Raw genomic sequence first — 12352 nt, forward strand, 5'->3', positions numbered from 1 at the left:
CCTTAAATCTAACTTCCCGACCAGTTGCATGTGTGTTTATGTAACCCAATTAAGTGCATGTTATTAAAAAAAGAAAGACTTTTGGATATCTCACTTGTATCTTGATGCAAGATGCTCTCATCCTTCCAGGAAGGTGGGCATTTTCTCTTTGGCCTTTCTGTTATTTCTTATTTTGTTTGAGAGGACCACAGCCAGATTTTTTTTCTTTTTCTTTCTTTGTTTTTTTTTTGATGATGATGCAGAAACTATTTGGTAAAGTGTTTGTATCTGACTTTAAAATTTTCAAATCAGACAGTGGATACATACCAAAACTTATTTTTGAAAAGTGCTTTGCTCTCAGCTTAGTCTTGAAATAATATATGTCAGTTTGTGATGGTTATAGATTTATTCAGACCTGACAGCTCTCTTACCAAACGTCTTTTGACTTTGGATTTTTTTTTTTCTGATAATAAAGTAATTAAGTGCTTTTTCAGTGATTTTGTTTTCTTCCTGAGGAGAACAATAGGACATAAGAAAACTTTGTGTAGTCGCAAGTGTTATGCCTTTTAAAAAGTCTCAAATTTGCATTATGTGAGGTTAATTTATGAAGTTGACAGCTTTTGAGAGTCTATGACAGATTTGGAATAACTTCAAATTATGTAATGCTTTGGGGTGTATGAGTATCCATTTGGATGAATGCGAAAAGCACATAAGACCATGTGAAAGTTAGAAGGGAAAATACTGTCTGAAATGGTTGCTACAGCTTCATTTAATTTCTTTTCTAAGAAAATGAAGAAGTTTTCAAAGTGAAGAAATCAAGTTACAGCAAAAAAATAGTAAAATTACTTAAGAAAGAATATAAAGAAGATCTTGAAAAATCGAAGATTAAAACAGAACTCAATTCATCAGCAGACAGTAAGTACCAAACTTCAGGATTCTTTTGAAACAACAAAATGAAAGCTCTTTCTCACAAGGATTGATTGAATGGATTTGCTGTATATATCATGAACTTGTTCAGTTGATTCTGTTGTTGTCAAAGGTCCACATTGAATATTGATACAGTTCTGTTATTTAATTCTAACACAGTTGCACAGTAAATGCATTTTTTTTTTTAATTTGTCGGAGAGAGAGAGAGGGTGAGCACAAACAGGGGGAACAGCAGCAGAGGGAGAAGCAGGCTCCCCACTGAGTGGGGAATCAGATGCGGGACTTGATCCCAGGACCCTGGGATCATGATCTGATCCGAAGGCAGACGCTTAACCGACTGAGCCACCCAGGCATCCCAGTAAATGCATTTTAAAAAAAGACAGAATCCTTGCCACTGGAATGTTTCTGCTGTAGCACCTGAATCCTCCCCCAATTTTCTTGCTAGTGTTCAGACTGCTGTTAACCAGAGAAAGGAAGTTTCCCACTTAAGCCTGAGGCACGGATTTATTCCTGTTTGAGATAGTACTGTGTAAATTACTGTACTTGTATTTTATAGAGACAGGTGTTCCATTTCTTTGGTGGTATTTCCCCAGTTGGTTTAATTCTTGCAGAACTTTAGGAACCTTGTTTTAATGTTTGTTGATAATACTTTCTCATTCAGCAGCCCTATGGATGAAGACTCCTCAGTGTGAGGCCCCTGCCTACATTGTACAGACATTTCTCAACACCCTTTCACAACTGAAGCTTAACAATTTTAAGAAGTTATTTGTCTTGGAGGAAAGTGGATCCATTATAATATGCTGTGGTCTGAATTATTCTCATGCAAATGCTGAATCTTTCTATTCTATGGAATTAAGGATAGAATTATTATTTCATGGGTTCTCAGCCAAAGGCTTAAGGTGAAAAAGTATGTCATTATATCTCAAATTTACAGTCTCATTTTGGAGACAGCATCATTAATGTATAATTGGACCCAATGTTTGGCCAAATGTCCAATAAATGGTTTAAAGGGGAACTGCATTTTTTTAGAGGCAGGAGAAGGAATGCTTCAAAGATAAAGTAGAATATGAAACTGGATTTTTGATCATTTAAATTCCAGAAGATGGGAGAGGGAAGATACGGGTGTATAATCAAAAATTAAAGTGACTAAGGTAAGAGCAAATACATTTGTCAGGTCAAAGTGGATGATTTATAGAGGAAGTAGAGGTTTAGGGTGAAAGGTACATTGTTGACAGATTGTGAAGGATGTTTAGTATCCAATAAGGGTTTTAGAGTTGCTGTGTTGGATGGCTTGCCAAGATGGTGACATGATAAATGCCCTTTGAAACCTTAACCTGGTATTAACATGCAGAATGGATTGGCACAAGGAGAGATTGGAGGCTTAAAACAGTTTAAAATCAAGGGCCAGCTTTGATCATTAATAGTGAGTTTAAAAAAGGTCTTACTTGAGTGAGACTGAGGCTTTTCCTGACTCAGTGGGAAATAGTGGATGAGTTAAAAATGTTTGCTGTGGGTGTGGGAGAAGAAATGGAAAGAAAGGATTATTTGAAAAACATTCCAAGGGAAAAATTGGTAGGCTTGATATATGCTTTAACTATTGGATTTAAAAAAACAGTCAAATTTTGAACTTTTGTGACACGGTAACTGAGAGAACAATGCTGTAATATATACAGAAATAGGGAAGGCAGGTGGGAGGAGGAGTATTTTTAGGGGAACCAATTATTTTGGAGTCTAGGAAACTGCTTTTTTCCCAAATCTTTTGAGAACCAACTGTGTGCAGTATAATAGTGCAAGAAAGATCAGAAGTGAGAAAGGACCATTTAGAAATGGAAGCAAGTCTGGGATTTATGAGGTCTTCTGTGACCTGTGATCTTTGTGACAAAGACTTCTACCTTTAATAAGTGTACACATAGAGAAGAGGATTTACTAAATAAAATCATAAAGGCCAAAGAAGAGATAGGAAAAGTTTCAAGATGACGATGCTCATTTGAATGAGAAAGTACCAGAAAAGTGAGGAAAAGAAAGGACCAAGGAGAGGCCATTGGCAGGGTTGCTGTTGTTTTCTTTCTGGAGGAGGGTGTCTGGCAGAAGAGACAGGTCCACTAGCCAAGCTGTATCTGTTTGGATGAAGGAACATCTTTTGCTAAATTGCTCAACGATACTGTATGAATTTGTTGTAGCTGCAGCCATTGGGTTAGCTGGTATGGGAGCTTGGACTGAGAGAAATCAAAGGCCATTTGCCTAGGTTGAGGCACAAGTTGGTGATGAAGTAGAAGTCAGCAGGTCCACTGCTTTCCAGAAGTTTGTCAGAGAGAGAAGTAGAGGACAGTAACTAGACGGACCATTGGGATCAAGGAGAAGTTTTTCAATAAGGAGAAAACTGTGTTTGTAGACAGAAGAAAGGCGAGGGAGAGCCTGATCAAGTTCAAGGTAAAGAGAATGTTCATGAGAACAAGTTTCCTGATGTGGTAGTAGAAGAAATTGAGGGTCCTAGAGGAGCCTAGAGAAAGGTTATTTAGTATCTCTTTTTACAAAGACATCTGGAAGGATAATACATATCCACTGACAAAAATTCAACTGTAACCATGTTGTGCACTTGTATGTGTTCAATCATAAAATATATTTGCTTAGTCTTTTAAAATCTGCAGAAATCATTATCTGAACGTATCTGGTCTGGTAGACCTTTCACAGTTCTATTGAAAGCCATCGATTTAGTGTGGGTTTAGAGTAGAAGGAAATGGGTAGTTTTTGACTCCGATTCTTGGGTAGTTTTTAACTCCCGTGTAACTGTATCTGATAAGGTGAATTTTTAAATCTCATAGCATCAGAATGCACTTCAGAAGAAAGGCTGTGGCTAATGAAATAGGATGGTAGATGAGAAGACTAAGGAGCCTAAGACATAATGACTTGAATCTTAGTAAACTTAAAAGTGTGTATATGGGGGAGTGGTATTATCCCTGGGATTCTTATTGAGGGGAATGGAATATGGTTTGAGATGAATAGAGAATCTTTGAAACGCTTTTTGGGAGGGGAACATGCTAGGGAAACAAGAGAAGAATATCATATTTAGAATAAACTTTTACTATTTCATTATATTCATTGTGCCTGTTGCGTGCCAGGTTCAGTGCTCAAGGTGAAAAACACTTTGATTTTCTTGATTTTTGCCTGGGACTGAGGGTGCAGTGGGGCTAGTTAGTTATAAGGAACGTAAAGCTCTGTGAAGATACAGTGGTGCCTCCTGGAATGCAGTGGCAGGAAAGCAGTGTTGCAACTGGTCTTATGAATGGCCTCAGAATTAGGGAGCTCTCTCTGTCCATATGGCAGAATATGGCACTCTACAGCTCCCTTCCAGGTTTACATGTGGTTGTTTTTAGTGCCACCTGGTCTCTGACTTGTCTCGCTGTCTCAGTTCCAGGTTCCCGGAAAGAGAATCAGGTTGTGTCTGCTTTGGTCACAAATCCACTCTTGAACATTGAGTCATGGCAGTGGGGTCAGAGTTGCATTGTATAAATGTGATTTTTGGGTCTTAACCCCTTCAGGTGATGGATGACAAATGGTTATGAACTAAAAAGATAATCCTGAAGTATTCATTGCAGAGAGGTTTATGTGGTCCATAAACATTGTTCTTGATAGAAAGCTGCCTCAGAGGGGCTTAGAGTTTAATGAAATGCTGATATAAAATGAAATAATGATTCAAAGAGGTATGAACAGTTAACCAGTGCAAGTTTAGAGGAAGAAACAGTTAATTTTGACGAATTTAGTAGAATTTTGATAAAGTGAACTCAAGGTGGAATTGAGCGGAGCCTCCAATGCAGCCCTGTGACCCCTATATTACTTTTACTTCCCAATTAATGCCTATTGTTGGATATTTCATTTTCATACATCAGTGGTTTGAGTTTTTTATAAATAATTAAAATAGTTCAAACTTGAACGAATTAAGCCTATAAATGAATAAAAGGGTGCCTACCTGATTTATGCATTCTATTTTAAATATATTTTAATAACTTTTTTCACAAATGTAGACGAACCACCTTTGGACAAAACAGGACATGTTAAGGACACCAGTCAAGAAGATGGGGTTATCATCAGTGAACACGGTGAAGATGAAATGGATATGGAAAGTGAGAAGGAGGAAGAAAAGCCAAAAGCTGGTGGAGCCTTTTCAAACGCTTTATCTTCTTTGAACGTTCTCCGTCCAGGTGTGTACTTGCAAATACTCCTCAGAAATGAAGGACTCCCTCAAGGAGGGGCCGTGTGGAAAGATGGTGAAGGAAGGAGTTAGCTAAGTGGTTTTTCTTATGACATCCGTTTGAAGCCAAGGGTTTTCTTTTGCAAATAAAGTTAGAAAACTAGAAACTTTCCAATTTTCCAAGTTCATTCTCAGACAGGCAACTTTTGTTATCAGAGCAAATGTGGGGGCCTCAAGTAAATGGATAAATGGTACTAAAGTTTCTCTTTTTTTAATGTATTTCAGATTAAGACTTCAACATTTTTAGAAATGCTACTAAAAGCAAAAGTATGATGCTATTAGTTTTATGCCCACACTCTCTTCCTTTTTACTTTTCTTTAGGAAATAGTTTGCAAATCTGTTCACTGGGTAGTCAGTTTTCCAGTAAATAAATGCCTAGAAAAAGTGTCTAGCAGGAGAGGGAACAGCTCAGTAAATTAAGGTACATTTACATGATGGGATATTCTAAAGCTATTAAAATAACATTAGATAAGTAGCAAGGCCTTAATTTTTACTGTAGGTGAAAAGTCAGTTCGAGCATGTAGTAGGTTATGCTTTATCTGTTCAGTGAATATGGTTAAGCCATTAAAAATTGTGTTTATGCCAAACAGCAACATGGAAAAAACTTACAATGCTTTAGTATGAGGCAAGATTACTACAGAATATATTCAGTATGCTTACAGGTGAACTGAACACTATTTGCAACAGAAACACGCTCTAATGGTTTTTTAAGGTGTGTTTGTGGGCACCTTTTTGTTTTTTGTTTGCTTTCTAGTTCAGTAACATGATTTGATTACTTTTGTTTATTAAAAATGAAAAAAAATTACAGTTAAAATAAAGTTGCTATGGTGGATTTTCCCGTCCCCTCTTTCTCATACGTATTGTCATTATATATATATTTTTAGTGTCCTTAGTGATTTTTAGTTTCCATTTAAGCTAAATTAAGAATAAATCAGTTGGACTACAGGCACAGTTTGGGAAGGGGGCACCAGCAACTAACATTAGACCATCACTACGACAAGGCTGTCTTGGTGAGATTATTTTACCCTTCATATTTTCAAGAAACTAGAAATTTTATACCCTAAAACCTCCATCTTTTATAATCCTTACCGTATGTTTCCAGGAGAAATTCCAGATGCAGCTTTTATACATGCTGCAAGGAAAAAGCGTCAAATGGCCCGAGAACTAGGAGATTTCACTCCTCATGATAGTGAGCCTGGTAAAGGCCGCCTTGTTAGAGAAGATGAGAATGATGCCAGTGATGATGAAGATGATGATGAGAAACGCCGCATAGTTTTTTCTGTGAAAGAAAAGTCACAAAGACAGAAAATTGCAGAGGAAATAGGTAACTTGATTTAATAGGATAGTAAGCCTGGTGCATTGCTATTAAATATGATTTGCTATTAAATATAGCCAAACAAAAAGTACCCACATTTACTTAACTGTGTTTTGTTTTGTTTTTTTAAATTTTATTTATTTATTTGAGAGAGAGACAGAGATAGCCAGAGAGAGCAGGGGCTGGGAGGAGAGGGAGAAGTAGACTCCCCACTGAGCAGGGAGCCCGACGTGGGGCTTGATCCCAGGACACTGGGATCATAACCTGAGCCAAAGGCAGACGCCCAACTGACTGAGCCACCCAGGTGCCCCTTACTTAACTATGTTTAATGTTTGAGGACTGTTTTTGCTTGGGTACAAGTGTCTTACTAGAATTTTTTTTAAAACTATAGCACGATTGTGATAGCTAATGTTTATTGAGCTCTTCCTGAGTAGGTAGTATTGTGTTAAGCACTTTACATGCATAAATTTATATAATCAGCTTAACATTCTTCAGAGGCCTGTAGGTTTTGTTCTTCCCTTTGTTGATTTGATGTCAAGCTCACAGATTAGGAAACCCTCCTAAGGATTTAAGGGTTACATAATACTGCCTTTTGCTTCAAGGGATACCGCGGCTAAGACAAACAAGGTCAGGAGTAGCAAAGGAGAGGAGATCATGATAGACATTTTAGTAAGACTGAATTAATACCAATAGTTTTGCTTAATTTTTGTGAAGTGCCAGGTTAGCATCTCTTCCCTCCCTGCTTTTCTGGTATTTAATTTTCTTTGCTGCTATGACTGTAGGCATCGAGGGGAGTGATGATGATGCTTTAGTAGCTGGAGAACAAGATGAAGAACTCAGCCGATGGGAACAGGAGCAGATAAGAAAAGGAATTAATATCCCTCAGGTAAGAACTGAAGGATTTCACTTCAAAAATTAAAAAGTAAATGAAAAACCTTTTTTGCCTCTTTTCTTGAGTTAAAAACATATTGCATGTTGAATTGAATCTTTGTCATTCATTCAACTAACGTAATTAAGAAAATTACATAAAGTTCTATATCCAATAAGCTTTTAAAAGAAATTGTATTATCTTTTGCTTTTTACAGTCAGAATGATGGAAAATTTTCTGGTTTCTTAGATCAGTGTTTCTCAGGGTGGTCCTTCAACCAGCAGCAGCAGCTGGGAGTTTGTTAGAAATGCAAACTCTCACCCTGTTGAGATCCAGTGAATGAGAAGCTGGGTTGGAGGGGGCCCAGCCACCCATCCCGGGTCATCGTGATGCACACTGAACTTGAGAAACACTGTTGGGATAAAATCTTTCTTTCCTGTAGAGCTTATTGTTTCTGACTTCAGAAATTATTCTGTGGAAAATGGATTTCTCTGTGATATGAAAACTTACTCTAGATGGAAAGTCTATTCCTCAATAGTTACAACAGTTTGCTTTATTGAATTAACTAGAACAGTGGAAGTGTTGTGTAAATGTAAACTATTTTGGTTACTGGTGTTTGACACAGAATTTTGCACACGTTTGGGTTATGTTAAGAAAATAGGGTACTTAGATGGCAGTCTCTAGTCGCCGCTTATCTATTTATTCTCTACTTAGAACAAGTCATTTGTTCTCTTCCATTGATAACATGGTGGCCTTGGATTATTTCCTATGTCCCTTCCAACTCTAAACTTCTCTGATATTATGTTTTCCTGAAAATTATTAGAAATGAATCCAGTAATCCCACAAGAGTTAGAATGTTCATCCAGCCCTACCTTTACTTGATTCTGAAGAACTCTGCAGTTATTTATTTTAATTAATGTAGTATTTGGAAAATGGTATAATTTTTGCTTTTTTTTTTTTTTAACCCTAAAGGCATGATATTACAGTTTTAACTGTTAGTTTTCATATATATCCCATTTCTTTTCAGGTTCAAGCAAGTCAGCCCACTGAAGTGAATATGTACTACCAGAACACTTACCAGACGATGCCTTATGGTTCATCCTATGGCATTCCTTATAGTTATACTGCCTATGGATCATCTGATGCCAAATCTCAAAAAACAGATAATACAGTCCCTTTCAAAACTCCCAGTAATGAGATGACTCCCGTTACTATTGATTTGGTAAAGAAACAGCTTAAAGACAGGTAGGGCAGATCAACTTCTTAAAGACCTGTCCTCTAGCTTTCTGTTCCCTCAGGCAACATGTAGTCTGGGGTAGCAGATGCAGAATATCGGCAAAGAAGATTCACTGGCCCATCTTCAAAAGCTAAACAGAAGATGACTTCATACTTTGTTCTGCTACCTTCTTGGATTACTTCTGTGGAAGCCTCGAAAAGTTATAAAAAATGCCACTCCATGATCTTGTTGAAGACAGTTCTGAGTTTGTACCTCTTGGACTCTGAAAGAGTGTAGTCAAGATATGGGGGGAAAAGCGAAACAGATTTTGGTTAGCCCACCAAATAACTTTATATGAAGTCTGTAAACTGCCTTTTTTTTTTCTTTTTTCTTTTTTTTTTTTGAGAAAACAGTACAGATGAAAAGATGCCACTCCAAGTATTTTTATATTTTAATAGTGGAACTAAATGCATTATTATAATATTGCAAGAGTCCTGACAGCATAGACTTTTGGATGTAAATGTGTTATATTTATCCTTTTGTGTTCTTAAGGTTGGACTCCATGAAAGAACTGCACAAAACAAATCGACAGCAGCATGAGAAACATCTGCAAAGCCGAGTGGACTCTACCAGGGCTATTGAAAGATTAGAAGGGTCTTCTGGGGGTATTGGTGAACGGTATAAATTTTTGCAAGAAATGCGAGGGTATGTCCAAGACTTGCTTGAGTGTTTCAGTGAAAAGGTAAGAATGCAAAAATATTAATCTCTTTGACTAAGGCAAAATTAGGGAGGTCTAGACGGCCTTGTGTAGATCATTTCTGTATTGCTCAGAAAATATCCACTGCATTCAGCTCTAGAAGTGATGAAAAGCCATGCTCCATTTTCTTCACTTCACTAGCGGCATTCTATCTTGGGGGCGGCATAGTGCCTTTGTTGAAAACAAAAAAGATAGAGCATATTTAAATAAGACTTTGGCAAGTTGTGCTTAATATAGTGGTAGATTATTGGCCTGCCCTGAAATATTAGAATATAAGGTACTCCTCTGGTGGAATTTTCTTTTTCACGGTTTAGGTCTAAACTTACCTTTAAACTGTTTCTACATATAATTCCAAATAGGCATAAACTTGCAAAATTTTATTAGTTTTTTTTTTTCTTTTAACTCTAGATAAAGTTGGTCACCATCGCTGCTGATAGTTTTCATCTAAATAAGCCTATGCTTCATCCATTTCAGGAACCGTAACATTGGTCATAATTTCTTTGAAGGCCTCATTTCTTCCAAGTTCGTTTTTTGTTTTTTTGTATACTAGTCACTTGGAATAGTTTTTTACATTCTACTGTGCCGTTTATTTGCATTTTTTAAATTAGCTGCACATAGGATCCCCTTCTCAAATGACCTCTTAATTGATTTTTCTTTTTCAAGATAAATGTAATTGGTACATTGGTTTATAAGCATTTGTGGACTTTGTGGCCTTATATTTTAAAAAAAGAAAAAGAAAATCTTGAATATCCTGTCTCTAAACTTCCAAGTGATACAGAATTAGAAGGCACATTTTTCCCTTTTTCTTGGCTGTGTGGATTAACATAGAATCTGTAAGCTTAGTATGTTTGAAGGAGTATTTTTATCATCTCTTCTGATTACTTCAATACCCTAAAGCCAAAGACTCACAAAAGAACACTGCTAGACTGTCTTCCTCATGGGTCTTAATGGTTCTAGCCAGTCTGTGGTCAGATGCAGGCTGAGACAGCATTCACCAGGTCTTATCTGTAGGGTTTATCACGTTCTTGTCTTACCACCAGATTCCTGGAGAAGCAACTCTAGTCTGAGCTATGATAGCCCTTGTGGCAGATCACTGGCTTAGGGCGACAAGTACAAGGATGGGAAAGAAACCTAGGTTTGACTTTGCAGGGGGCTAGAGTCCAGGTGGAAAGTAGACATAGGTGTCAGAGCTGGTGATTGTGTCCTTCCTATTAATAAAGCCCTTTTGAGCCCAGTGGACATGGTGGGAGCTGATCTAATAACCTTTTGTGACTGGAGAAAGGATCTTTGTCTTAAACCATACTTTGTAAGTGAGGTTTGTCCCTGTCGAGTTTTTTCCTTGAAGTATCTGAGCCTTTGCTTTAGAATTTAGTAAACTTACATACTTGTAACTCTAAGCTTAACTCTTAAAAATTGACAGTGACATGATCAACTAGATTATATCATTCTTGAATTAAAGAGACTACTAGGACGTCTAGTTCATATAGTTTTCAATTGCTGTTTTTAAAAACAAGTAGTAGTATACTTTATTGATCTCAATTACCATGTTTCTCGAGAAATCACTTCAAATGTGCTAATGTGGTTTCACAGAGTCACTTACAGAGGTAGATAATCCTTTTAAGGATGAGTATTTTATTTCATGTTGACATTTTCATATGCATTGAGTTTTATTAAGAGACTGCTTCTAAGTTAATACTGTCATTATTGTCGCCTTGGAAATATTTAGGAATAATTGGATACATTTGAATATTCATTTTATACTATAAAAATTTGTTTTAGGGTAAGGCCATAGAAAGATGAACATTTCTTTGTTTTTTTCTTTTGTTATAAAAGTTTAAGTAGTTTTGAATTTAGATTTTTTAATTATTTAAAGATCATTTTAACTTTCCATTGTTTTGTTTCCCTATAGTCATCTTCCTTCTTGTGTTCTTCGCCTTAAATTTGGTCTTGAAATAAAAATAGTCAAGAACAGTTTTGAGTTTGGAGAGGGTAAAGAAATTGTCGTGGTGCATACTCTTGAGACAAATCAATACTGTTAAGAAACATGAAAGAGAGCTGAAGAATGTGTTTGAAGGTTTTTATTCAGAATTTTCTAAGCTTTGTTGAAAGGCATTCCAATTACCTAAACAGAAAAATTACATTATCAGAATTTTAACTATAAATTGAATAATTAAATTCTGGCTGATGCAACCTTAGGCGGGTAGCTCTTACAGGAGAGGAATGTTAACAGTCTCCGGGACTGAAAGAATGCACCTTAGGTACATAGGTACATTTGTCTTTCGTCCTGTGTGGTGTGAAAAAAATAAGGGGGTGGGGAAGTGTAAGTCACAGTAATACAGCACTAAATGCTTTAAAAAAAAAAAAAATCACTCATTGTAAATTTTAAAGATAGAGCCTGTGGGCTCAGCTGTCTAAGAATGCAGATTTGGGGACATTGTTGCCCATGGTGTGGCATATTAGAGATTAAAATAACTCCATCAGTTTGATCTTTCTGTGAACATTTGCTACTTTTTCAACAGAATCATGCAAGTGTATAAAATTGCTTTTATTACAGACATCTTTGAATTCCACCTGCCTTTTTTTATTTTCCATTTGCAGTCTGTTCAGTTCAGGAAGCTGCTATAACACTTGGTGCCAGTGTTCCCAAACTCTAAATAATGTGTTTTCCATTTGCACTAACCATCAGGAAACTAGAATTTCTGGTTTCCTCAGGTATGTGTAGTGGTTGTTAGTGTTTTGTGAAAGTTTCATAGCATTTGGTTATAATATAAGATATTGACAAAAAGAAAGTTATCTGTTTTTTTAAGTTAGGTTTCATTCTATAAGCTTTTGTACTCTATATGAACTGAGTGAATGCTTAGCTGTGGATATTAACCTGGAAAAATTCATTGACTTTGTAAACTGATAATTCATGTGATGAATTTTATTATTTTATTATAAAATATGGAAAAACTTAAACATTTACTAGCTTTCTGAGTTTGAGATCTTGACATTAGGTTAGTGAAAGCTAGAAATTTTATTTGCCTTACTGATGTAAGTGA

At 36.4% G+C, this 12352-nt stretch overlaps 1 protein-coding gene across 2 annotated transcripts in view; it reads left to right on the forward strand.

The window, feature by feature from the left end:
• PAXBP1 (PAX3 and PAX7 binding protein 1) overlaps positions 1-12352 on the forward strand; it is a 32841-nt gene that overhangs the window by 1183 nt on the left and 19306 nt on the right. For both annotated transcript variants that reach the window (XM_021678080.1, XM_021678082.1), the window contains exons 2-7: positions 766-894; positions 4929-5105; positions 6258-6479; positions 7253-7356; positions 8366-8583; positions 9107-9296. In XM_021678080.1, the coding sequence (XP_021533755.1) occupies positions 766-894; positions 4929-5105; positions 6258-6479; positions 7253-7356; positions 8366-8583; positions 9107-9296 (1040 nt within the window). The remainder of the gene's footprint in view (positions 1-765; positions 895-4928; positions 5106-6257; positions 6480-7252; positions 7357-8365; positions 8584-9106; positions 9297-12352) is intronic.

Source organism: Neomonachus schauinslandi, chromosome 1, assembly GCF_002201575.2.
Source record: "Neomonachus schauinslandi chromosome 1, ASM220157v2, whole genome shotgun sequence".
Lineage (NCBI taxonomy): Eukaryota > Metazoa > Chordata > Mammalia > Carnivora > Phocidae > Neomonachus > Neomonachus schauinslandi.